Source organism: Sinohyriopsis cumingii, chromosome 2 (genome assembly GCF_028554795.1).
Source record: "Sinohyriopsis cumingii isolate HCF-2022 chromosome 2, ASM2855479v2, whole genome shotgun sequence".
Taxonomy (NCBI): domain Eukaryota; kingdom Metazoa; phylum Mollusca; class Bivalvia; order Unionida; family Unionidae; genus Sinohyriopsis; species Sinohyriopsis cumingii.
Window position 1 is genome coordinate 166,726,508 of NC_142962.1, and position 27,165 is coordinate 166,753,672.

At 36.0% G+C, this 27,165-nt stretch overlaps 1 protein-coding gene and 1 long non-coding RNA gene across 3 annotated transcripts in view; one reads left to right on the forward strand and one right to left on the reverse strand.

Annotated features, from left to right (window-relative positions):
• Positions 1–1,842: 1,842 nt before the first annotated feature.
• On the reverse strand, positions 1,843–22,861 carry LOC149806258 (transcription factor MafK-like). 2 transcript variants are annotated; one of them, XR_016419880.1, is made up of 3 exons: positions 22,347–22,861; positions 10,608–12,547; positions 1,843–10,565 (listed from the first exon to the last, which is right to left on the reverse strand). XR_016419880.1 is itself a non-coding variant. In XM_089951203.1 (2 exons), the coding sequence occupies exons 1-2, from the start codon at positions 22,356–22,358 to the stop codon at positions 11,990–11,992; spliced, it is 570 nt and encodes a 189-aa protein (XP_089807329.1). In that variant the 5' UTR covers positions 22,359–22,861; the 3' UTR covers positions 1,843–11,989. The 2 variants fall into 2 exon arrangements, 1 of the variants encoding a protein (XP_089807329.1); XM_089951203.1 differs by having other exon boundaries at positions 1,843–12,547.
• Positions 12,767–27,165, forward strand: part of LOC149806259 (uncharacterized) — a 75,971-nt gene continuing 61,572 nt past the window's right edge. The window contains exons 1-3 of the long non-coding RNA XR_016419881.1: positions 12,767–14,107; positions 14,784–14,851; positions 24,021–24,104. This is a non-coding gene — a long non-coding RNA (uncharacterized LOC149806259). The remainder of the gene's footprint in view (positions 14,108–14,783; positions 14,852–24,020; positions 24,105–27,165) is intronic.

Here is a 27,165-nt window from a genome sequence, read left to right on the forward strand (position 1 = left end):
TCAGGTTTAAATGTGATTGTTTGTGAAAGACATCTTGCAGACACAAGGGTTGTCAGCACTAACTGATTGTTTGAAAAAGACATCTGGCCCATACATGGGTTGTCAGCTTTAACTGTGATCATTTGTGAAAGACAACTGGCCCATACATAGGTTGTCAGTGACAACTGGTCCATATATGGATTATCTTTAACCCAGATTGTTTGTGAGAGACATCTGGCCCATCATAGGTTGTCAGCTTGTGAAAGACATCTGACCCATGCATGAGCTGTCAGCTTTAACTTTGATTGTTTGTGAAAGACATCTGGCCCATACATAGGTTGTCAGTGTTAACTGGCCTGCTTTAAGAGACATCTGGCCCATACATAGGTTTTATATTTTAAGTAGTTCTTTGTGAAAGACAAGTGGCCTCTACATGGGTTGTAGCTTTAACTATCATTATTTGTAAAAGAAAACTGGCCCATTCATGGGTTGTCAGCCTTAACTGATTGTTTGAGAAAGACATCTGGACTATACATAGGTTATCAGCTTTAAGCTAATCTTTGTGATAAACAAGTGGCCCATTCATGGGTTGTCAGCATTAAACTGTGATCATTTGTGAAAGACAACTGGCCCATATACGGGTTGTCAGTTATAACTGATTTTTTGTGAAAGAAATCTTGCTCATACATGGGTTGTAAGCTTTCAACTGATAGTTTGTGAAAGGCAGCTGGTCCAAATACGGGTTGTCAGCTTTAACTGGGATTGCTTGTGAGAGACATCTGGCCCATATATAGTCTGCTTTAACTGTGATTGTGAAAGACATCTGGCCCATACACAGGTTGTCAGCTTTAACTGTGATTTTGAGAGACATCTGACCATATATGGGTTGTCAGTGTTAATTGTTTGTGAAAGACATCTGGCCAGGTTGTCAGCTTTAACTGTGATTGTTTGTAAACAACAAGTGGCCACTACATGGGTTGTCAGCCGTAACTGTGATCATTTGTGAAAGACAACTGACCCATACACGAGTTGTTAGCTTTAACTTTGTAAAAGACATCTGACCCAGACATGGGTTGTTAGCTTTAACATTGTGAAAGACATCTGGCCCATACATGGGTTGTTAGCTTTAACATTGTGAAAGACATCTGGCCCTTACATGGGTTGTTAGCTTTAATGTTGTGAAAGATATCTGGCCCATACATGGGTTTCATCCACCAGTTCTGATTAGACAAGGGATAATACCAAAGGTATCCAAATAAATGTGTGGCAAAATGATGGTTTACAATGATTGTTATTGTCATTGTCCCTCAAATTAGTCAAATAGCTAAAATGAAGCACTTAACAGTAATACATCATATAGTAGCCATCTTTATTGGCCTTTCATAGGTTATGAATGCAAATATAAAGACCTTTTCCAACCTTTTATCATTTTCAAGGCCATACATCAAATTCAAAGATTTTTCAAGAGTTTTGTGAACCATTTTCTAGCCAATGTAACCTTGAGATTTGACCTTTTATCATCAAATTTAACATGCATCCGCATTTCAACTAGAAATTTACAAAGTCTGTTCAAGGTAAATTATTGTGGTCAAAGTTTTCCCTCTTCAGTAACCTTAATTTTTGATCTTTTGAACCTGAAATCAGGCAGTTTCTACCTCACAACAAATGCAAGCCATCAAAATAGCATGGCAACAGTAGCTGGTCCAAAAACTGGTTATTATGCTGAAAGGAAATAGAGAACACATGGATAGGCAAATATTTTAATGGAATATTGTTTGCCCAATGGTTGGAGTATAAAAATGCTTACACGGAATGTTGACACTGCTGCTACTGAAAAAAAGACTTAGCAAGAACAAGAAGAAATTCTGTATGAGGTGGTTTATTATTACAAAACACAAACATCCTTGCCAACTTGACATACAACAGATGAATATGACTATGTTACAAGATGGAGTCCCAGTAGTTTACAGAACTACCTGGTGAAGAAGATGGTGACTTGTTTATAGTCTACATGTATGATGATTGGTTGATAATATTTACACTGACAACGTTTGACCAAAAAATGACACGCACTTTGAGTATGGAAACCATTACTTGTTTTTTTTTTTTTATACATCACATCAAGATTAAGTGAAATCAAATAAAGTTTAGTATTTTAAATATATAAATTGGCCCTTAAATGTCAACAACTTTCCTTGTTATTGATTTATGTTCATAACTGTAGATATTCCTCAACATTTTGGAACGACCAAATGATCTTTGTCCAATGTTCGAATATAAAAACAAAGTCTAACAAGGACTTCTCAGCTGTTAGTCTTGGCTGCTCAACTGTAATGAAAGAATCCGACATTTTTAATACTGACAACAAGCTTCTAAACTGTAATGAAAGAATCTGCCATTTTTAACATTATATTGACAACAAGCTTAGCTTGGATAACCCAGATTTAGATATACATATGAAGGTAAGATGACAGTACTTCTGCATTTGTCAACTTCTCAACTAAATTTCCTTCAAAACAACAGACAGCTAGCCATAACCATGCTCATCAAACCTGCCTTGATGATGTCAATATTTATTTAACAGGAAAAGACTTTGAAAGTCGTTGATATTACGGTTGATCTTGAGTGTGAATGGATGTGCAGACATACACACGGATGCGAAAGTGATCACGAACTCCAACTACCCACAAGGCAGGCTGAAAAATCAAAGACCCAACAGCAAGTTCACATTAAAATTTCCTGTGACATAATCGTAAAAGTCACAGTGACATAATTCTGGTGTACAGACAATTCTGTTTTATGATATGAATAGAGCAAGTAAAGAAACTTGCAAACAACAACCAAAACAGATAGGGTCTTTTTATATATAAACAAAATGAATCAGCACAAAGTCAGTACAATCTGTTAGAAAAATCACTTTGAAGGAATAACAACACTGATACAAAAGAAGAAAAAAAACAACAAAACAACAAATTTAACAGAATGGAAGAATCTCTAATAAAATATATAACATACTAATATCCCTAAAATACACACCCCCATACATGTACAAAAATTACACTATTTCCTAACAGAACCTGCATACTGCCATATACCAGCTGCCTCATACTGTGGAATTAATGGAATTCTACAAAAATCCATCTCTGCACATAACAATAAATAAACACTAAAATCACATCATAAATACCACGAGTATGTATTGTCAATGATTAGAACTTGACCTGTGTATAGAAATCCAAAGTAAAAGAAACCAAAGAATGCTAGATCCCATTTAATAAAAATTTTCTTAATGTTGGTTACAATACATGTACTGATCTGCACTGCCAGCAACAAGAGATCTTGAGTTACAATACCAATCGGAATTGCTGACAACGAGAAATCTTTATCTTGAGCTACAATACTAATCTGCATTGCCAGCAATGACAGACCTTCAGTTACAATATTAATCTGCATTGCCAGCAATGACAGACCTTCAGTAACAATACTAATCTGCATTGCCAGCAATGACAGACCTTCAGTTACAATACTAATCTGCATTGCCAGCAATGACAGACCTTCAGTAACAATACTAATCTGCATTGCCAGCAATGACAGACCTTCAGTAACAATACTAATCTGCATTGCCAGCAATGACTGGTCTTCATTTATGAAATTTTGCCATAAAAGTACAATTGTAGTTCTTGTGTGGAAAATTTATCTTGATATCTTTATTTACACTTATCTTTAATTAATGATGTTGGAAATAATCTGATACAATGTATCAGCATGCACCAACACAACCCATGACAGAAAAGTACCTCATCAAAATATCCAGTATCAAGGTATCCTACAAGTCACCAGTTTCACCTACAATGCTTATCTTAGGCAAAAAATTAGTTGGTACAATCACTTTGGTAACAACTGGGAATCCAATGGTTTGTGACTCGTTTCCATTAATGCAAACCAGCATTTGGTAATTTTTTACTTTTCCAATATAAAAAAAAAACATCCTGAAACTACATCAAGTACAATGCCCCGGTTATAGAACACTGAGACTGAAGCGAACTAATGGCTCACTAAAGGAAATTGTGGCAAATTAAATGCATCTCACCTCAATAAACAATTACATTTATGTAGAAAACCCAATCCTGTCCCAGTCTGTAAGATATAGAGGCCCAATATCTGGAACATGCTGACCATGTCTGTAAAATACAGAGGCCCAATATATGGAACATCCTGACCCAGTCTATAATGCAACATATAGAGGCCTAATATTTGGAACATCCTGACCCAGTCTGTAAAATATAGAAGCCTAATAATTGGAACATCCTGACCCAGTCTGTAAAATATAGAGGCCCAATATCTGGAACATCCTGACCCAGTCTGTCAAATACAGAGGCCCGATATTTGGAACATCCTGACCCAGTCTGTAAAATATAGAGGCCCACTAGTTGGAACATTCTGACCCAGTCTGTAAAATATAGAGGCCCGATATTTGGAACATCCTAACTCAGTCTGTAAAATACAGAGGCCTGATATTTGGAACATCCTGACCCAGTCTGTCCAATATAGAGGCCCAATATTTGGAACATCCTGACCCAGTCTGTCAAATACAGAGGCCCGATATTTGGAACATCCTGACCCAGTCTGTAAAACATAGAGGCCCGATATTTGGAACATCCTAACCCAGTCTGTAAAATATAGAGGCCCGATATTTGGAACATCCTGACCCAGTCTGTCAAATATAGAGGCCCAATATTAGGAACATTCTGACCCAATCTGTAAAATATAGAGGCCCGATATTTGGAACATCCTGACCAGTCTGTAAAATACAGAGGCCCAATATATGGAACATCCTGACCCAGTTTGTAAAATATAGAGGCCCGATATTTGGAACATCCTGGTCCAGTCTGTAAAATAGGGAGGTCTTCTTTTTTTACCATTGTTCCGAAAGTACTGGGTACACAAATTATAAACTAAAATATATGCACATCTTTTTTTCAACATTCCCCGACCCCAAATAAGTAGCAGCACATTAAGTTTTCATGTAATATAGCTGATATCTCAAAAGTATATACCATGGCCTGACCATGTAACAGGGTTTATACAAACCAGGCACAACTGACCTATTTTGTAACAGGGTTTATACAGACAGCTGAAATATCATGTAACAAGGTTTATACAGGCACAACTGACCTATCATGTAACACGGTTTATACAAACAGACACAACTGATCTGATCATGCTATGAGGTTCTTACAAGTTTGAATGTATACAGTTCATCGACTTTTTAAGGACTTTCCAAGATATGTAATAATTTTCAATTACTAAATTTATGACATCATCTGACTGAACAGTTTTTATTCCTTATTTCAGTATACTTGTAAAATAGCAAATTACAGTGTGTGTGTGTGTGTGTGTGAGAGAATGTACAGCATTTTTTTAAGAATAACATATTTAGCTTAGAATTTCACAGTTCACTGCATCACTTGGTAATCACCATGGTTACAAATAATCTGTGTGCCTAATTTCCATTCATTCTATGTGACTTTTGTATATTATATTTATATAAAAAATTCCAAAGATTATCATTAGATCAGCCAAAAGCTGTAAAGATCTATCAGAAATATTGGAATTGAGTCACACAGGTATTAGAATCCAGTCACACAGGTAGAGAATCCATTCTTTATCTATTACAATACAAATAACATGACAGGAAATGTTTCAGAAATAAATATAAAAGTGACATTCAACCTTAACCTTCTAAAAATTCAAGGACTTCATATTAGCCAAGAGGTTAATTTGAAGCACTTTCATGGCCTCATTTTTGTCATTCAAGATTTCAAAGACCTGAATGTATCCTGACACAAGAATGTGGACACAATCCGTCAAGTAAATATTTCTGCCATTACAGGATTGTGCACAATTCCTTTATTTTAGCTGTCTCAGACCAGACTTGAAGCTCAGTACAACAGCCAGTTATCTGCCATATTATAATATTTACTGTTACATTCCTTACTTCTTTGACAAATTAGTAAAATTCTCAATTATTTCTCTTACACCCCTCAAAAATCAAATGAAATAAAGAAATAACGAAAAGAAAATTACTGCATTTTTAAATGTTTACTTTTATCAGCAATCTAAAGTGAAATTTGTTAAGTAACTGGTGGATTGTGGCAATGGTGGGGTGTTAAGAGGTATGAAGAAATCCAAACATTTCACCATATTTACAGGAATTCTTAACTGCATGCATATTCCCTGATCTCTGAAAGCCAAATCTACATAAGCCTATTGCACATTTCACCTAGGGTTGGGATATTTAGTACCAGACATTAATATAAATTGAATATCTAGTACCAGACATACATACATACTGAATATCTAGTACCAGACATACATGTATACTGAATATGTAGTACCAAACATACATGCATAATGAATATCTAGTACCAGACATACATGTATACTGAATATCTAGTACCAGACATACATGTATACTGAATATGTGGTACCAGACATACATGTATACTGAATATCTAGTACCATACATAAATGTATACTGAATATGTGGTAAACGACATACATGTATACTGAATATGTGGTACCAGACATACATGTATACTGGATATCTAGTTCCAGACATACATGTATACTGAATATCTAGTACCAAACATACATGTATATTGGATATGTGGTACCAGACATACATGTATACTGGATATCTAGTACCAAACATACATGTATAACGGATATCAAGCATCAGATGTGCATGTATACACATGCCCAGTTTGTAACATGAACACACTTTTCCTTTTTCTTTAACCGAGGGACCATTTCTTTAAACAAGTGATGAACACATTATCTTTATTATGGTAAGTATATGTATTAAAACTGTATATACTCGCTTTTGAGTGAAGTCCAACTGCAAACAACAATGACTCTGATCTGCCATCACATAATGTGCCAGGAGATCGGGGTCTGTGTTATTTGTCCTACTGATTACTCCTAACAAACTGTACAGACCCATATCTGGCAGCACATTAAGTGACAGCAAAACTGTCAGTTTGATGAGACTTACAAGTGAATGTACATGTATATAGTATATGCAATGAGAATGTAGAATGTCATATATTTACAGGAATAAAGGGCTACATTTATGTAGTCATAAATTTGTATGCATGTTAATTTTCACAAACAAGTTAACTTTATATTAACAGATACTCTTACTCTCAAGACTTTCTAAATTCAAACTCAATTTACAGCCATTAAATTGATGGCAAACACAACACAAATTTTAAATGGCAAAATGGTTACATTATTCATACATGGAATGTTGAAAATGGCCATTATGAAACTGCCAGCTTTCAAATAGTTAAAATGCATCGGTTCAGATTTTGCCCAAGGAGACAATGTTCACACAGGAGTAATGTGCATCTGAGTAGGTGGCCAGACAAATAAATTTGTGGAAGGCATAATATCCAAGGTTACCTTTGAAAATGTTGGCCACACACACGTTAGTAGTCTTCTCATTGGAGAAATACTGTACTCAAGGACTAGGAAATTTGATAATGAAATTTTGCATGTCTACTTATCTAAATACAACCAGCTTTCATGCCATGACTGGTGTGGTAGATGAATGATTAATCTAAAGAAAAAAGAAAACCCCATAAAAATCCTATTTACGACACTATTATTAAATACTTTAAGTCACGGCTTTGAAAACCACAAAGATTCTGTTCCCTATTTCACAGCAAAGCAATAAGTATGCAAGTTTCCTCCTGTTGTATGTATGACAGCACTTATTACCTACTGGGACTGAGGTTTGTTCTTATATCTAACAGCTATACTGGTACAAGGACAAAGAAACTGCTGTGTAGGCAGAAATAGAATAGTTTAGTGCTCCACTTTTTTAAACATCTACCTGTGGGACAGGTAAGAAAATTCTTGCCGATTCAGCTGAATTTACTGGCAATACAATAAATATATAAAACCTAGCTGTGACTGAAGACTAGTGGTTATAGATAGCTCCCTTATTCATGGGTCAAACTGAGGCATCAGTATTAGACTTAGCCTTGTATGACATTCCAATCAAATGCACGCTCTTCTGTAATACATAACTCAGCAAGGTCTAAAAGAAAGGGGGGGGGGATAAAGACACGATATCACAATCAATAACTTAATAACCAACATCCCTCATGCATTGTCTTACAAATAAAGGGTCCCTATGATCAACAACAATAGGTAATTATACTTCAATTTCATGCCTGTCCATCACCTGAAATCTAACACACATCAAATTCTGCCCAATCTTGGTAACAATATGTCCAAGTAAAGATCATGTTTAGATATAATTGTACTTCAAATGATACTCTATGCTCCTGTCTGACAAATAATAAAGTTGGCAACCCTAGCTTTTAAGTCTGGTATAAAATTTCAGGCTTGAACTGCAATAAAAATAAAACATGTATACTGCCATTACTTCTAAAATGTTTCCCCGAATACATTTTTGTGTTGTACATCATCAAAAGCAGCAAATTGAAAAGCTGAATCATGTGATTACTAATAACCTGCAATTCATGCAGCTTCCTGGTGCCTCCCAAGGATAAATTGAGGTTCCTACTCCCTCATGAAATAACAATTCCCAAGCCTCCAAATATACTTAGCTTTGAAATTTGAAAATGGATATGTCTATATAAAAATGTAGACATGAACTCCTTGAACAAAAACATGAACCTTGTCAAAGTTAAGCCAGGTATATGTACATCATTATTTTGCTATCACATATTAACTTTTTATATCTTAAATTATTATTGTGGCTATCAATATAAAATAAAAATCAACTTGACTGTATAGATCTGTGATAACACTCTGCTTGCATCTGACCCCTCAACATGTTCCCAATTCACTGTAACACAGAGCACTAATAGAGACTAGCATGTCTACCATAAGCGGCTGCATCCTCCAAGTTAGTACATTTAAACGGACATGTTTGTCCAATAAAAATAGCTTGTTTACAGGCCTCTAAGCAATGGATTTTTCCACAAGTTGTAACCTTGGCCTTGGCAAGCTGTAACCTTGCTCTTGGCAAGCTGTAACCTTGGCTTTGGCAAGCCATAACCTTGGCATTGGCACTGGTTTTCAAAGAATAAATGTCATGATATTAACATGACGTCACAAAAAGCAGTGATATTATGATCCAACTTGATGCTCATGACATCATCACTAATTGTGACCGTATGTTAATTGTTGTATGAATGTGAACATTTTTGGTGCAAGACCCTAAATGCTTGGTGCTTTCATCAGTAATCTAACAAAGCCCAAAAACACTTGCAAGGAAAGATCCAGAAATCTCATTTTGTACCGATGGAGTTGGGTAGAAAGTAGGAGTGATGTAACAAGCATTACTTGTCTACCCTGCCCCTCCCCCATCTAAAAATGAACAAATTGTGGGTATTGAAAACTTGGTCATTTCATTCATCAACATATAATTTCACAATGGGTCTATAACACTATTATCTTGTTCACTTTTAAAACCAGACAGGAGTTTCTTTACTAACATGGCCAAAATTTTGCATGGGCGAGTACTGATTCAAACAGGAGTAATGGTGTAGTCCATTGTCTTTGTAAAGCTCTGAATAATTTCCTAACACTTCCATAACAATGGGAGTTACATATAATAGAAATCTATATGCATAAACATTACACCACTTGCTCTTTTTATTTTTAAACTATTTTGAGAAGTATTAATCATTGCAAATATTGCAAGCAGTTTTTACCATCTATGTAGAACAAGAAACTTCGTATCTTAACTGAAAATGGATAGTAAGCAGGTTAACTGTTTACAATGAAAAATTCCCTTTGGTTTGAAATGTGAACAATATGTAAAATACCTTCTTTAGGCGATATAATCAGTGACAGCAAAATAGGTGGTGTTAGTTACAGTCTACCACCTGTTTGGGAAAAACCTGCACTTATACAATCTAGTACATACTTAGAAAATTTTGCAAAGAAAATCATTCAAAATGTAGAAAATCCTTAAAATTTGTAAAGTACAGTAACAATTACCCATGTATTACAACAAAACTTCAGATGACTATATCTTGTATCACAAAAATGACACCAAAAGCTTGTTACCATGGCAATATTTCTTAAAGTAGTAATATTTTCTTTGAAAGCAACAAGTATGATATCTCAAGCACACTCCTCTGAGCTCATACTCCTTCAGAAAGATATCACTGCCATAACTGTCTCAATCCCTGGACCATGTAAACCTTAGTCCATCATAACTGTCTCAATCCCTGGACTATGTAAACCTTGGTCCATCATAACTGTCTCAATCCCTGGACTACGTAAACCTTAGTCCATCATAACTGTCTCAATCCCTGGACCATGTAAACCTTAGTCCATCATAACTGTCTCAATCCCTGGACTATGTAAACCTTGGTCCATCATAACTGTCTCAATCCCTGGACTATGTAAACCTTGGTCCATCATAACTGTCTCAATCCCTGGACTATGTAAACCTTAGTCCATCATAACTGTCTCAATCCCTGGACTACATAAACCTTGGTCCATCATAACTGTCTCAATCCCTGGACTATGTAAACCTTAGTCCATCATAACTGTCTCAATCCCTGGACTACATAAACCTTGGTCCATCATAACTGTCTCAATCCCTGGACTATGTAAACCTTGGTCCATCATAACTGTCTCAATCCCTGGACTACGTAAACCTTAGTCCATCATAACTGTCTCAATCCCTGGACTATGTAAACCTTGGTCCATCATAACTGTCTCAATCCCTGGACCATGTAAACCTTAATCCATCATCTCTGCATCCTGCTTTCCCTTCCTATTCACCAGTTTAAATCAAACAAATCATTGAAGCGGTTGACACAAGTACTAGATGAGAAAAATTTACAGAAATTCAAGATACGGCTGTTTCTCCCTTTTAACTGTTGAGTGTTGAAACCATCTGATATTCTTCAATTATAAAAAGATTTTCAAATTGTGGTGGCAATATTGGCTGTCTGAATTAGTCATTTAGGACATTACAAGTCAAATCCACATTTCTTAACGATCATTTATTTTGGCTGTGTGACTGGCTCCATTTTCATTTAGGACCAAATATATACCATAACAAGTCTTTTAGTGAAAACCTCATGTTTGATATCACTTAGAGTAATTATGGTAAGTTTTCAAGACAGCTGCAATGGCAGCCATATTGGAATCTCACTGGCTCCAATTTTCATTTAGGACAAGTATACATAATCATTAGTCTTTTAGTGAAAGCCCCATGTTTGACATGACCATCCATTCTGGAGTAGCAGTACCAAGATTTTCAAGATGGCTGCCAAACTGGATGTCAGACTTCAGTTATGACTAGCCAGATATCACATGAAGTCATTATGGCAGTGGTATCATCAATCCAAATGGAGGTAACCATCTGTGAGGAGTGTGCATTTCAAATTGTGTACAAAACTTTATTCCATAAAATACCTCTATCAAAGATACACTTGGTAACACATCTTGACATAAAAAAATAAATAAGTGAAAAAACATTTATGTATGAAATCTACTAACGGATGAATTGGTGAGTTTCAAATCTTTGATTAGCACCTGGTGGCTTTCCACCACTTTGACTACACTTTGAGCAGAAAATGATGTGATTCCATGATGTGGGCACAGTGTGAGAAGAGGGAGAGACCTGAAGACGGTACATGCAAAAGTGAAGACATGGTTTATGGAATCTGCAGCATGACCAAGTGATATGATGAAATAAAATCTTTATGATAATCAGTTCATACCCTGCCTTCATCACAATAAAAAAAACTTTTTGCTATCACACTTCTGCGTCTGGAATGTCGTACTTGGAAATAATGGACGACAACGATCTGTGCATCTCCAACAGTAAAGTTGTCTCTTTTTTAAATTCATCCCTGTTCAATACTTTACGCAATCATATGTACAATGTTTTGAACTGCAGATCTCTAAATGCAATGACAGAAAGAGAAATCGCATTTCTTAATAATCAGTTTCTGACTAAATTCATACTTGAGAAATGTCCTACACTTTTGTGCTCCGCATGGGGTTCTGCTTTAACAATGACTGACTCGTGATGCATGGATTCTGTACGCATGGATTCCAGAGGAAGATGAGGACGTGAATGGTGCATAGGGTTCCCTAAATAAAGGGGTTGTGCTGTTAAAACATGAATTTTATTAGCTTCTGCAAATCTTTGTAGTGCATCATATCTGCTTTTCAGGGAATTAAGTTCCATTCTGACCACATCATTCTCCCGCTGAAGTCTGTGTACCTCCTCGCGTAATCTGTCCTTTTCTCCTTCCAGTTCTTCCTTTTGTGAGATCCTTTTCTCTCGACAGTTAGCAGCATAGCCTCTGTTTTTTAGGGTTCTCCGGCGCTGTTTAAGCTTTTGGACATCCTCTCGGTTCAGACCTTTAAGGAGCTTGTTGAGCTCCTTCACTGAAAGGGCAACCAATTCATCATCTGATACATTCGGGGATGCCTTTGTACTGGGTTCTGAAGTTATATTGCACAAACCCTCTGACTTCACGTGCGACAGGAAAATCTGAAACAACAGGAAGAACAAGACTGATAGGTGACATTCTGAAGGTGCCAGGAGCAAATCAAAAGTTGGAATCAAGAGAACTTCATGACATGAATAAACCAATACTATGCAAAATAGAAATCTTACTTTGTGAAATATTTTTGGAGGCTGAAAAGTCAAAAAGAGAAGATTCATTTTACACATTAACCCCTGCTGCCACAATAACACGTCGTACTTTACCTCCCTCATCTCCCGAGTGCTACAATAACATGGATCAGTTCACCAAGCTTGTTTCCCATGCGCTGAGTTTGAGTGGCAGTGTTAGTCTAGGCATGCATCCTGCACGATAAGTTAAATCGACAAAAAACATTGGTTGATTTCAAGCCACTTCCTTTTATGTAGATGGTTTAACTAATAAAATTTTACCTTACATAAAGTGAACATTGCTGAACAAAGGAAAAAAAACCCACAGACTTCAGTAGCAGCAGAAATAGAGGAAATATTTACATCTAAAAATGATGCAAAATGACGAGAATCAGCCACTGGAAGTAGCCTTTAAGCCGACAGAGTATTCACACGAGGTTAAGACTACAAGAGAGATGACTGTGTACATAAAATACAGGGATCGTCCTGGGCTTCGCCAATGTCGCAAATTGCGATTTTTTTTCCTTATTGGCGACAAAAATATATCATCTGGCGATTTTTTTGGCGACATACTTTTTGGTTATTTAATTTGTACATACAATCAATGATTTGGACTGGATAAATTAAAAGGCAGAACGAAAGGAAGCCACAAACTTGACTAAGCAATGCATTGGAATTAATCTGTTACACAAACGATCCTTTGTTCTTATTGACAACCCCATCTTTACAGTGCATTGTTACATCATAATCTGCTTATGCTGACATCTGGGCTGATACTGTATGCTGCGATACAGTCAATCATGCTACCGCACTATACCTACAACTGACCGACTTCTGAAGACGCGAATAGAACAGATACAATTAATTGTATGGCTAATTATTCTGGTTTTTTTTTTATACATATACCAATACAATAGTTTTGCTGAACCTTCATAGAAAACTGATAAGCTTTGAAGTACCGACTACTGTGTATAAATACAAAGCAAATGGAAAAAATCTAAATCACAATTACATCTGTCGCCAGTGCGGCATTTTACTCATTGATCTTTTCCTTTTGCCATCAGTCCTGATTTACGGCTGCAGAGACTTAAACTCCGCAACAAGAAATAGCAAAAAAGAACAGTTTTGCATAATTAATAACAATTATTTATTTCTCAAAATACAGAAGTGAAAGAATCCCTAAATTGGGTGTGAATTTATGCTTATATATACGGTCCAATATTGCCAGGTGTTGACTCGTGTAAGTTTCATTCGTGGGAATGGAGATCCTATTTTTCTTGTCGAGAAAATTTATACAGCATTCAGTGATCATTCTTGGGATTTAGGAAGCAATTCGCTACAAGCTTTATGAAGCTAGCCATGGGGGGGGGGGGGGGGGGGCTGCTGAGAGACTACTGGTGTCACCTGTCAGCAATGAGGACTGTGAACGTGGATTCAGTAAGATGAACTTCGTAAAAACTGACATCAGAAATAAGCTCTGCATGTCATCTCTCGAGAATTTAATGAGAATCAGCATGTACAGATGTGAAAAATTAGACTTTGAAACTGCATTCAACAAGTGGGCAGCCCTAAAATCGCGACGGATCTTCATGTAACACTGTAACATTTTGTTAATGCTTGTTGTAATTAAAGTATTAACTAATCCATCTTTTGTAATTTTCATAGCCTGTTACATTAATAGACTAAATTAACGCTTGAAAAAATGTACACTACTTTTTTTGGCGACACTTTTTGAAAATTGGCGACAAAATATTGAGGTTGGCGATTTTTTTGGCGACAGCTTTTTAAAAGCCAGGACCATCCCTGAAATAGAATTATTTCATTTGCTGATGGTATTAATTATTTATTGTGAATTCATACTGGATAATTATGTATTATTCTTGGCAAGAGAAGCAAACTGGTAAGTAAATCATTTATTTTTACCTTTATGCAGGAGTTTTATTTCTGCATGCAGCATGAAATTCACATCATTATGTATGTAATTTTATTAAGAACTGCAATGCCATTTTTCAGATTAATTAAAGGAATATATATATATATATATATATATATATATATATATATATATATATATATATATATATATATATATATTTATATATTTTTATTGCAGGTTCCCCCCCACCTTCTAAAAATAGACAAGCCAAGTGCTGTCAGGAAGTCTCAGAGATACAGGCACTGGTAAGGCTAACACTGCTCTAGGTGATCTCTGCATGTACACTGTAGGGGAATGCCTAGCTGTTTGGCTCAGGGGTTAATGAATTAAATTTCATATTAAATAATTAATTACATTGTAATCAACACTTTTCTCTCTTGGAACTTGTGGATGCTTGAAACAAAACCCATGATACATCCACCATGACTGATAAGATAACATTACCAGTTTTCTTAAACACCAACAGGGACCTCACTTTTTGTTCTTTTGAAAATGATCCATTTTATCCCATTACATCTGTATCGTATGTTGTGGCTTAAAAATCACTCTCCAGACCCAAAGGAAGTTACAGGTGCTTAAAGTAGACATTTCGGTTGAATTGTAAAGATGTTATTGAAGGATGTCCAGGTAAAATTAACTGCTACGGCAATAAGTAACCCATCCCCTTCAGCACCTGATGACTTGCCATGTCCTTTTTTCTATGCTGTGTACATGTATATCTTCAGGCATTTTTACCTTGTAGTATTACTGCTTTTACTTCAACTTTGGAGTCAACTGTTTATTTATGTGACTTTAAGGATTCAATGCTGTAATAGTAATTATGGACATAGTTTTAGTAATTGATTTCACATTGCTATCTTAATTTCTATACCCCATCTAAATATGTACGTGTTCTTTGGTGACAGTTTTATTTTGCATTCAGTCCATTTTCTAATAATACAACGTTTGCTTGATATACAAGAACAGCAATGGAAAATAATATATACAAGTACTGAAAATATTCAAGTTGCTATACTTTTTCATCATTTTCACCTGTAAATCTCATAACAATCTTGCAGATGACCAATGACAAGTATATGACCTGTTAGTAAAAGAATACAGCAGCATGTGCTACAGCAACATCTGTGTAGCGAGAGTAAAGTGTATGTTAAAGCTACACAAGTGTACAGCTCTTTGAGAAAAGGTGTCGCATGGACATGTAGATTCGGTATGAAAATACTACAATGTGGCCGGGACTAGCAGTTGCATTTTTTTAATTAAGAAATATGCACTTCATTGTGTAAAAATGTGAGGGAATGAGGAAACAAAACTATTTCTTACATTATTCTAACAACTGTACAAATATTCCATGCAATCATGTTACATAACACATCAACTTAATAATTTGGTCAACAAAAATGTTTTCTATTACAATAGTTTTAATATTAAGGTAGGCAGGTAGTTTTTAATTATTTTTTCATTTTACACATGTATACATGTACATATATATTTAATTTTATTTTTTGTGATGTTTAGTTACTATGGGGGGAAAAAAGTGCTAAAGCCATCAATGAGAAACAGGGCTAGTCAGCCGACAGGAAACATTTTTGGGGGCCTTAAGTGTGATCTCTTTTTCTTTGCTTTGTTTAAAAGCAGACCCCCCCCCCCCCCCCCCCCCCGCAACTGATATTAAAATCACTGTACCATTAAAAATAACTATATTATGTCAATCACCTAAATAGTCTCCTGGGATTCTTTGCCCAGAAATTTATCTTGCAGATCTTGAAATATTTTAAGGCCCATGGGATTTAATGGCATACATTTGAATATTAAAAGACACCATTGACCAATTTTTAAAAGCATTCAGCACTACCTGATGTCCAAATGATCTAGAGAACGTATGATCTAATTATACTGCTGCCTGCCTGCCTGATACAGGCAAATGATCTAGAGAACGCATGATGTAATTATACTGCTGCCTGCCTGCCTGATATGCATGTCCAAATGATCCAGAGAATGTATGATCTTATTATATTGCTGCCTGCGACTTTCCAGTGAGGTATTAAATATTAAAACCCACAAATATCCACTATGATGACTACCTTCCAAAATGGAAATGGGGGCCCTGAGTGGCAGAGTGGTCTAAAGTGCCCTCCGTCACGGATCACTGCCATCTCACCTCTGTCTGCATGGGTTCTAGTCTCGGGCTCAGCCAATGTGGATATGTGAGAAAGCTTGCTGGTAGCTTCTCGTGGGTTGGTGGTTCTTTCCGAGGTTTTCCCCGGTTCTTCCTCCACCATTAATACTGGCCACCATGGATAGCCTATCTTGTGCTGAAAAATGGCATTAAACCCTATAACAACGGAAATGTGGAAAAAGTACATTTACTTAAGTTAAAAGAAACAAAAAATTACCCTTATTCAAAACTATATCCCAAGTCCACCACCACCCCTTAAATGGTCAGTTCTTAAACCCTACGTGGTCACTGCCAATTATCTGTACTGGATTATGATCCTCTGATTATTAAGTAATAGAAATAATCATTATGTATTGTTACTGTTTGCAATACATGTGTTTTTTGCTTCACAGGGATGAGGCAGCTTATATCTGATAACAGGAATGACACAATGTACAAATCAATAGGTATGAGTTTGCATCACCATTGTGTTGGAATACTGTAAGAGTACTTGTGGAGAAAAAAAAAACATTCTCAATTTTTGTACATGAGTTATGTCATTGATCCACAGCTTTAGACTGGTGTAACATGGAAGTCTTTATATAAATTGATGTGCCTTGAATGCCACAGAACCTACTATGACTCAAACTGGGAAGTTATTTTTTTCCACATCTAATGCTGCACAGAGTGATGATTGCTCCTGGTACCCCTGTGTCAACGTGAGTCACACAATGCATGCAGCAGGCAATGTGCAATCAATAGACATTTCTCAGCATCCTCAGTGAGTCAGCTATCTTCTGAACTGTCAATAATGCGATTAAACCACTTTTTCAAATTCTGATACACACATCAGTGAAAGACATGCCAAATACAAGTCATTTCTAAATGTCATCATCTTTGCAATGAAAAAAATCTTGTAATAAATTCATTTCTGCATTGTAAGCACACTGCTAATGACTACTGTTACAAATCATAATTACTGTGGTTCCCCTCTTAGCCAACCAAACCCTTTTACACTGGGAAAGTGCTGTATACAGAGTTGGCCTTTCAAGAGTCAGGCTATTTTTGTTAGAAGAAAATACATAAATAAAAAGTATTTAATGTCTTCATTTTGTTTTACAAACAGACTTATTTCAAGCGAACAGACATTAATGGGAGAGTTTTGATGATGTCAATAAATTTGAATATTTCTTCTGTACTTGATCATTTGTGCATCAGTATTGCAAATAAATTACAAAATTAGCCATTCCTTGAAAATTTGTAAGACATTTCCAAAAACCTTGTTGATGGTTTTTGATTTTTAGGTGGGAAATGTGAGTAGGCTTAGTGGCGTGTACATTGCAGAACCATTTAAAAATGTCATTTAAATCTTGGTACAAACATCGCTTGGCAATCATTTTCTTTCTATTTAGTCCAATTTTCCACAGCTGCAAAATATTCTCTTTATCTTTATTTGTGTCTTTCAACATCAAATTTTGGGAACAAACTCTTGAACTCTCCTCATTGTTGTCAAGTCAAACAACTTTTACTCTTTCTTTTAATATAAGAATGTTCTGTTTACCTGATGCCATGTGAAAGTTTTGTGATGATTTTATTCCTGTTGCTAAATGTACACAACTGCAATTTAATCATGCAGACGAAATTTTTTAAAGTACTGGTAGACAAAATCCTTAGTAAGTGATACATGTTGCCCGATATCTTGTTTTGTTCAAGGTTAAATTCTCTGTGTGTCGGAATCCCCAAAATCCCGAGGGTTAGTCTTAAGCCCTATGTTTACCATGTCAATGATCCTGACAATTATATCCAGTCATCAATAACAAAAACCTGACAGCTGGGTGAAGAACAAAATTCTGTCAACATTGTTGAGCCCATTTCTGTAAATGTCAGCATCTGCATATAATGATATAATATTAACCATAGATGATAAAAACATTTTTTCGTTTGTTATTTTACCTCGAAAAACGCGTCTTTTTGCGTTTTTTTATATTTGGTACTTTCATTTTTTTTTTATCATCAGCCATACAGGCGGTCCTCTGTCATACTCTAGATAACAAATATCGATCAATAATGAATCTAAGATGCTAACCTACAATACTTTACGTAAACATGCTACAACATAGTGCTGATATCTGGTAGTGTAGGCCAGGTGTGTATACATCTGTATCACTGAAACTTTAAAACTGGTAAATAAGTAAAACATTGATTTTTGTGTTGCCTAAAAACTACTGGAACATTTTTTTTTTATTTAATTTTTTGAGAAAAAAATGTGTTTTTTTTCGTTTTTTATTTTAATTTTAACGTTTTTAACATCTATGATATTAACCAGAATACAGCCAACACTTCTTTCAGTAACAAAAACCTGACATCAGGAAATGGATATTGGAAGAGGTGATACTTTCCTTACCATATAAATTAAATACTGATTCTGTATTAGATAAAATGTGGCCACTTGTGATTAGTAAATGTGACCAAGTCAGTCCTTTTACCCTCATCTGTGCAACAGAGACCCCAAAATTTTAATGTAACCACCCCACCCTCATTTTGACCCCACAATTTTTTATATATAAAAATTTCAACTTGACCCCCAGTTCTAACACAAAGGGGATTATTGCTTCTCTATCATGCACATCAAGGGTACATGCTGCAGACATTTTTGGTCTAAAGTACTGACAGCATGCCGAATCAGATGGGTGACAACCCACATGGGGTACTTTTGTACACCAGTCCATGCAGTGGTGGCTGCTTCAATTACTCCCAATTATATTCCAAGTTAAATGTAACAACTACCTAATTAATATCAGATCTCCACTGTCCAATGCGAAGATCTGACAGTGGTTGACAGAAGTCATGTTCTGATGACCTTTTGAATTAGCCAGTGGAAATGCAGCTTTTAGAAATTTGAAAGTGAATCAAATATTGATGATTTTCAGCCATACTGAAAAGTCTTCCATGTGCAAAGGTATAAAACTTCATCTGATTTAATCAGACTGATGTAATAAGAACTTTTTTTTCCAGCTGCATCCAACCAGATTGCAAAGCGGCAGATATTTTTTTGACAGCTACATATGCCAAGGGTTGATGTGAAACAAAATGGATTAACTACCATTGGTTGGCAAAGATTTAGATGACATGAAGTTTTGCCAATCACTACGTCAGACTATTAATAATCCACACTTAAAAGCAACATGTGTACAGCCATGCCTGCTTATTTACTTGTTTAGTATCAAGTATAGTAATAATCTGATCAGGCTTCTAGGAAATATTTCAGTCCCAATTCCAAGTAACCACATCTACATTCCTCAAGTGATACAACTGGGTGGGGCTATAGCTTGCTATGTTTAAATGGTACAGCATAAATCAACAAATCAAAGGAGGGGAAAAAGACAGCTCATGAAAAGTAATTTAGCATGAAATTGTCATGTAAGAAATGTCCAACATATGGAATTACAAAGAAATGTTTCTTGTTTTTATTTTTTTTAAATTTTAAATTTACTTTTAAAATCTGAGGAAACATACTGTTGCCAAGAATAATAATGACTAACTGTCACGTAAGAAATGTTTCCAAATATAGATTTTGTTACACCTAGGTGTTATTTGTATCTGTAATATAGATCTTGTTAGGCCTCATTTATACATGAAAATTACAGTTTCAATTAACCGGATTGGTGCCAAAAGCTCTTAATTGATGTAGAAAATCAGATTACTCAATACGATCAATCAAAATAACCGGAGAATAAAACAATGTGTCGCATTTGTTTCCAACAAGCTTCCTTTGATCTTGTACCTGCTGCATCAATTACATACACGTAAATGTACAATAATAACTATACAGAATACAGACACAAGAATTATTTTCTTACTTTCTTTCCTCTCTCTACCCATCCATCTAAGCTACAATTCTCATCTTCCTGGCTCCATGAGAATTCTTTAAATGACCCAAAATGTTAATTGTATTTGTGTAGTAGCATTTCATGGCACAGGTACATAAATGTGGCATTGGTAAAGTTTAGAAAATGAGCTGACCCTTAAAACTACACGACACCTAAGAGCTAAAAGAAAATGGGTGCTCCTACAAGTTTTCAAGACTTGTCCAAGTACACATGGATGGTGCCCTCTGCACCAGTCAGTCAGTCTAATGATGTCAAATGTTACACTGAAAAAGCTTATGTTATTTATAAGTATTTTCTTGAAAATGTGTAAGGAAACTCACATCCTTCTTCCTGGTTAATTCCCAGTCAACCACTTGAAGTTGCAAATTTGTTATTTGTATATTATATTTAAAAAGTCAACAAAATAAACTAATAATAATGAAAACAAAATGAATACACCATTCTCATCAGTCCATCAATAATGTTGTAAATGGATAACAAAAATTACCATGGGTCTCTTTTATTCTGATTAATACCAATCACATCTCAAATTCTGATTATTCAGTATAGCATCCAAACTATCAGACCAGATAAAAAAAAGTTGTCCCTGAAATTGAATTTTCTGAATTAATTCACAAAAGAACCTGACCGTCAAATAATGAAATAATATAACCACATGGAAATAATATTTTTATGACCAAATTACTAAAATTAGAAACTCCACTACTTACTTTCTAAATATTTTTCACTAACAGCATCGTAAATGCTGACAGCAGTGTGGAGTGGAATAAGAAAAATCGGGATTATGAAAAATTGAGATCTAACATCATAGATGTGTTAAAAACAAATTGTAAAAGTGTCAGTGCTTGCCATGTCAGTTTTTGTACTTTTAAAGAACAAAGTGCAGTGTAATTGTTTAATGGAGGACGTTAATTTATTTTTAAAGAAATGTGTATTCTCCACTTTCATCACACGAAGCTACAACTATTATAATACACAAACAGCCCCTATCGGAAATTATGAAAAATTGCTCAAATATTAATGTGAATAAAAAAGCGATTTGTCCTTAGACGTTTATAAATAAAACTCTGACTTCTGCCTGACCAACTCCGCCTTAAACATCATAGCTATCAATTGGAATTTTTATTAGCAACAACCTTTATTTTACACGGTAACAACAACAACAAAAATAATAGAACAGAAACCTTGTTTTCTTATTTTTTTAAAAAGACAAAATAAAAGTAAAGAGAATTATTAATATACAATCCTAACACGTAGGCAGTCTTTATCTCACTGTCAACAATTTTATGATTTAACGTTGAATACAATTCGCATGCGTATCAATTTTCAACAACGCGTCTTTCGTTCGCTGTATATACAAATAAATCACTGATGATAAACCTAGCGACGCAAATTCTTTTGGCAGCAAACGAAGTCACGTGTTCAGGTGCATTACCTATTTATAACCCTAGGTCACGAATGGAAATAATGAAATAAACACAAAATTACGTAAATTTGTCAAAACTACTGATCAACTTTACTAAGTTTTAATATAACCGTCCAATTTCATTCAAAACTATCTTCAAAAGGTGTCGAAACCTAGATGTAAACAAAACGTAAACAAAGAGTTCACAACACGCCATACTTTGTATACTGCTTGCGTCGCACTTTTTTATTTTTTACAATGACGAAGATTCCGTCACAACAAACCCTTACCTTTTTACTCATAGTACTTCGTCGTTTCACTAAATCCCTTTTGACACAAAAATAAATCCAGAAATTTTAGAAGAAAGTTGCTTTCTTTCGTTGTAAATGTTCCTGCTCGACCAGGATGTGTTAAAACTGCTTATTACGTAGTTTTACTGCCTGAACTCGACCGTTGGCTGTTGAGCGCCCGCTTCTCCACGCTGTAAGCTCGAAGCTTTGTTGACGCACTCCAATCTGATGACTCAGCAACTCGTACCTGGTGGCACGCCGCTCCAATACAGACCCAGGAACATGATGAATCAGCTATTCTGAGTAATAATCACACACTTGTCCTGCCAATCCCATGGAGACTAGAGCGCAGTTACTCAACAACTCAATTTACTTATCAATTTAGTTTAACGGTGACCTTAAATGACTTCTTATGTCTGCGATCTAAAAAGCGCGCACAGCAGTTTTGGTGACTTGACCAATCAAAAGCACTGTTACTTAGGGCGACAGGCGCTTAGCATTACATCAATCACAAACACAACAAAAACAGTTTTTACGAGAATGAACTGCGTAGTAAGTTCCCACGTAATCGTAGATTGTAGTTGTTACTAGGTGGCGCCTTACATATAGATTGTAACGAGGCCACATTGCCATTGCTCGCGGCACTACGTCAATAACGTTTATGAATATAGTAAGTGTAATTTAGACTAGAGCGTGCTTTAGGTCAGTTTGAGTTAAAAATATCACTTGAACAACCGTTTCGAATTTATATACAGAGTATACGATATTCCTTTCCTAACAGCAAAAATGATGACAATAATAATAATAATGACTGTGCTGGTTATAACGATGATGCTATTTGTAGAAAGATCAATGGAATTTGTTTTTAAAAGGGAGTCTGTTGCTGAGCCTGCGCTTCTGTGAAGAGAAACATAACTAACTTTGGAAGGCGTCGTCTCAGCTTTTCAGTAGAATTTATTTTTTAATCACCTTGATAAATTCTCATCGTACTTGCAATTAATTCCGCGACAACCCTTGCCTACTCCGTTCACCTAGGGATCAGGGTCCGTCGTGTACAATTAGTGTTCAGGTAGTGTTATTGAAAACATTTTTCATTTTATCATATTACCCCAACCCCTTGATGGATTTTGTTTGGAATTACTAATTATGGAGCTACGCCAGTTTATTTTAGGACACGCTCAATAGTCCGTTAACACTGGGTCAATATTGCCGTTATAGAAAATATGCCTTAAAGTTTTTGGTAAAACTTTGTTTTTTAATGATTGTGTCCTAAATCCCTTTTTGAATTTTTAAAAATACTTGGAATGAATCATAATTATAAATGTACCCATACGTTAACATGCAAAAATTGTTGTGGGGGTGGTGGCGGTATGGGGTCAAGGGCAAATCATTTCTTAAGTGGGTCAGTATGTTTAACATGGGATGGTATTTTAGGGAATAAGTGTTTATAGGGACAAACGTAGTGAGTGCCGGATTACCCATTAAGCACACGAAGCACGTGCTTAGGGCACCAGCCCAGCAGAAGCACAGAAACAAATTGTTGATGATAAAATCGAATGAATTACATATGACCATTTCAAACTGCGTGTAAGATTATTTGGATTGATTGATGGCAACACTGGTATTTTTCCACCTTTTTAGCTTTTAATATTTGTTTTTTTTTCTTTCTTTTAGTTTGACATGGGATGGGGTGCACCATAATATTTTCAGTGCTTAGGCCATAGGAGGACTTGATCCGGCAATGGACAAACGGAAACGGTAGTAGTGAATGGGGTCACCCTACGTACAATGGGAATTAGCATTACAGGGACCCCTGGGTCACTCTACGTACAATGGAAATTTAACATGGCGAAAAATCGTGGGTCACTCTACGTACAAGGGGAATTTAACATGGCGAAAAATCGTGGGTCACTCTACGTACAAGGGGAATTTAACATGGCAATAAATCGTGGGTCACTCTACGTACAAGGGGAATTTAACATGGCAATAAATCGTGGGTCACTCTACGTACAAGGGGAATTTAACATGGCAATAAATCGTGGGTCACTCTACGTACAAGGGGAATTTAACATGGGAATAGAGTTTAGGGACAAAGGGAATGGAACATGGGATTTTTTTTTTAAAAAAAATTTTAAAAAAGGGGTAGGCAATTCAAAGGCTATCTCTTTTCGAGATATATGGCTGGCCCTGAAAAGGGCCTTTGGGTTTTCTTCTAATTTCTTCTTTTCCTCCACCAAGTTCTTATTTTATCTCCTACACTCTTCTTCTCTTTCTTTTTTTTCTTCTCCTCCTCTTCTATCTTCTCTTCCTCCTCTTCTTTCTTCCTCTTTTCATTTTCTTCTTCTTTTTCAATTTTTTCATTCCATTCTCTCATCCTTATCCTTTCCTCTTCATCCTCCTTCTCCTCCTTTATTTCTTTCAACAGATCACTGATGATTACCTTCATTTTTCGTAAATTGTTTATCTCCATCTTCACTCTATGGGGACTATATGAATAGTGATCCTCGTTTAGGTTAAACAACATTTGCTCAAACATTCCTAAATTGTCCATCACGTTTTGCAATTTTTCCATTTTGTTAAGGTGGTTTGAAGCCATCTTCTTTTTTATTCTTTGCAGAATGGTTTGAACCACGAATATTGTGGGTTCTTATACAAAAAGCACGGACGTGATGGAAAACATCCCCCTAAAAACATAAAATTGATCTTACCTAGATCATAACCCAACAACGTGCGTACGTGAAGGAAAACATCCCCACTTTTCTCATTTCTTATAATCAAACCCAAACTATACTCTCCACATACTCTAAAAAACAATAAAGAAACCCATAATCTACTATTCACACAAACATACCTGAGCTCTTACAAACACAAACACAAACACACAAACACATACCCTCACATTTTTTAAAAAGAGTTAGTGTTTATAATCACACTACTCTACCTACACACATTGGCAAATGGATCGTTATTTCTTTTCTAGAGTATTGGGTAGCCCTGAAAAGGGCTGTTTTGTTTGGAACTTCATGGACACCTAGTTAATGGTGGCACCTTCCAGGCCTGGCGCCACATACACATCTTATCCCCCAGTTACTTTTTACCTTTTGGGGGGAGAGAGCAGAGGCAGGATATGTCGCTTCAGAATCCCAATTTTCGCTCTCTGGGATTTTGAAATTTCTTCTCTCCTTTTCCTCCTCCTCTTCTTTGTTTCTTCTTTCCTCTTTATATCTTCTTTCTTCTTCTTTGTTTCTTCTTTCCTCCTCTCTTATCCTTCCCTCCTCGACAATGGCTTCCGCGGCCAGTTCATTTAATATGCGCCTGGCATATTCCAGATGCACATGAAGCTCCAACAGTTTCTCAAGTCTCGTGTTCATTTTTTCGGTGTTGATCAATCAACAAGGGTAGCTGGACTGCCGAACGAGTTTCAATTTATACTGAAAGCGCGGACGTGAAGGAAAACATCCCCCTAATAACATAAAATTCATCTTACCTAGATCATGACCAAAATCAACAACAACGCGCGGACCTAAAAGAAACACTCGCTCACTTTTTTATGCTACCCATCACTTCAATAGACTATCCACATACTCAAAGCAATCCAATCTAACCCCAAATATACACCTCAAGCAGCCCAAAAAAACAAACTAACATCATTTTAATCTACTATCCACACCAACCTACTTTATCACTTACAAACACAAACACACCAACACATACCCTCAAAATTTTTAAGAAAGAGTTAGTGTTTATTTTCACACTACTCTACCTACACACATTGGCAAATGGATCATTACTTCTTTTCTAGATTATTGGGGTAGCCCTGAAAAGGGCTGTTTTTTTTTTGCTATGGCATTCTTTTTTAGTTTCTAAGAATGCGATGTCCTCTGAGGATAGACTTTCTGGCGATAGGTCTGCTTCTTCGGAAAGAGAAGAAGAACTCTTTGGTGTCGATACGACAATCGACAAAGCCTTTGTCAGCTTCAGGTTGTTGCTGCTGTTGCTGTTGTTGCTGCTGTTGCTGCTGTCTCTGAAGTCTGTACTTCTCCGTCCATTCTTCTTTTTCTCTGTTCACTTCTTCTCTGAAGAGCTCTTCTATCAGGTCTTCAGTGATTTTTAACATTCTCACATTCTCTATTTCTTCTGGCTTCGGTATCAGACTGTGTCTGACCCTATGCAAATTCACGTAGGCTTCGTTGAGCTTAGCTAGTTTGGAGCACATCTTCTTAGGAGGATGAGTCGACAATGGATGGCTAGACTGGAAACAACCCCGGTTATTATAGTGAAAGCGCGGACGTGAAGGAAAACATCCCCACACGATTTTCGATTCGCAACGTTCAGTGATTGTCATGAGAGGGATAGTAAGAAATGAAAGAGCATCAATTCAACATTCTTATAGCTAAACAAAAGACAAAGGCATTTTTTCAAAACACAACATTTTTTTATTCAAAAATCACTTAACACTAAACAACAACTCTAACATTTTTAACAATAATCCAACACTATAACATCAAATAATTTTTTCAAATCACAAACTTTTTTCTCAATCGACAATCTACTTTAAACAGGGCTGACAACGTTGTGAATGAAATTGTGATTTCCACTGTTGGAAATCATTAGGCCATTGATGGACACTACGTTTCCTAGCTTGAGACAAAAGATAAGCATAATGGTCACAAAACCATCGATCTACTTTCACATCGTTTCTAGCAGAAGAACGAGGATCAAAATGAGTCACTAAATGTTCTAAGGAATAGCCCAGGCTGCGATGATGCAGAAAATACACACAGTACTGTCCACACACCAAGGAATCTGTGCCTTGTAA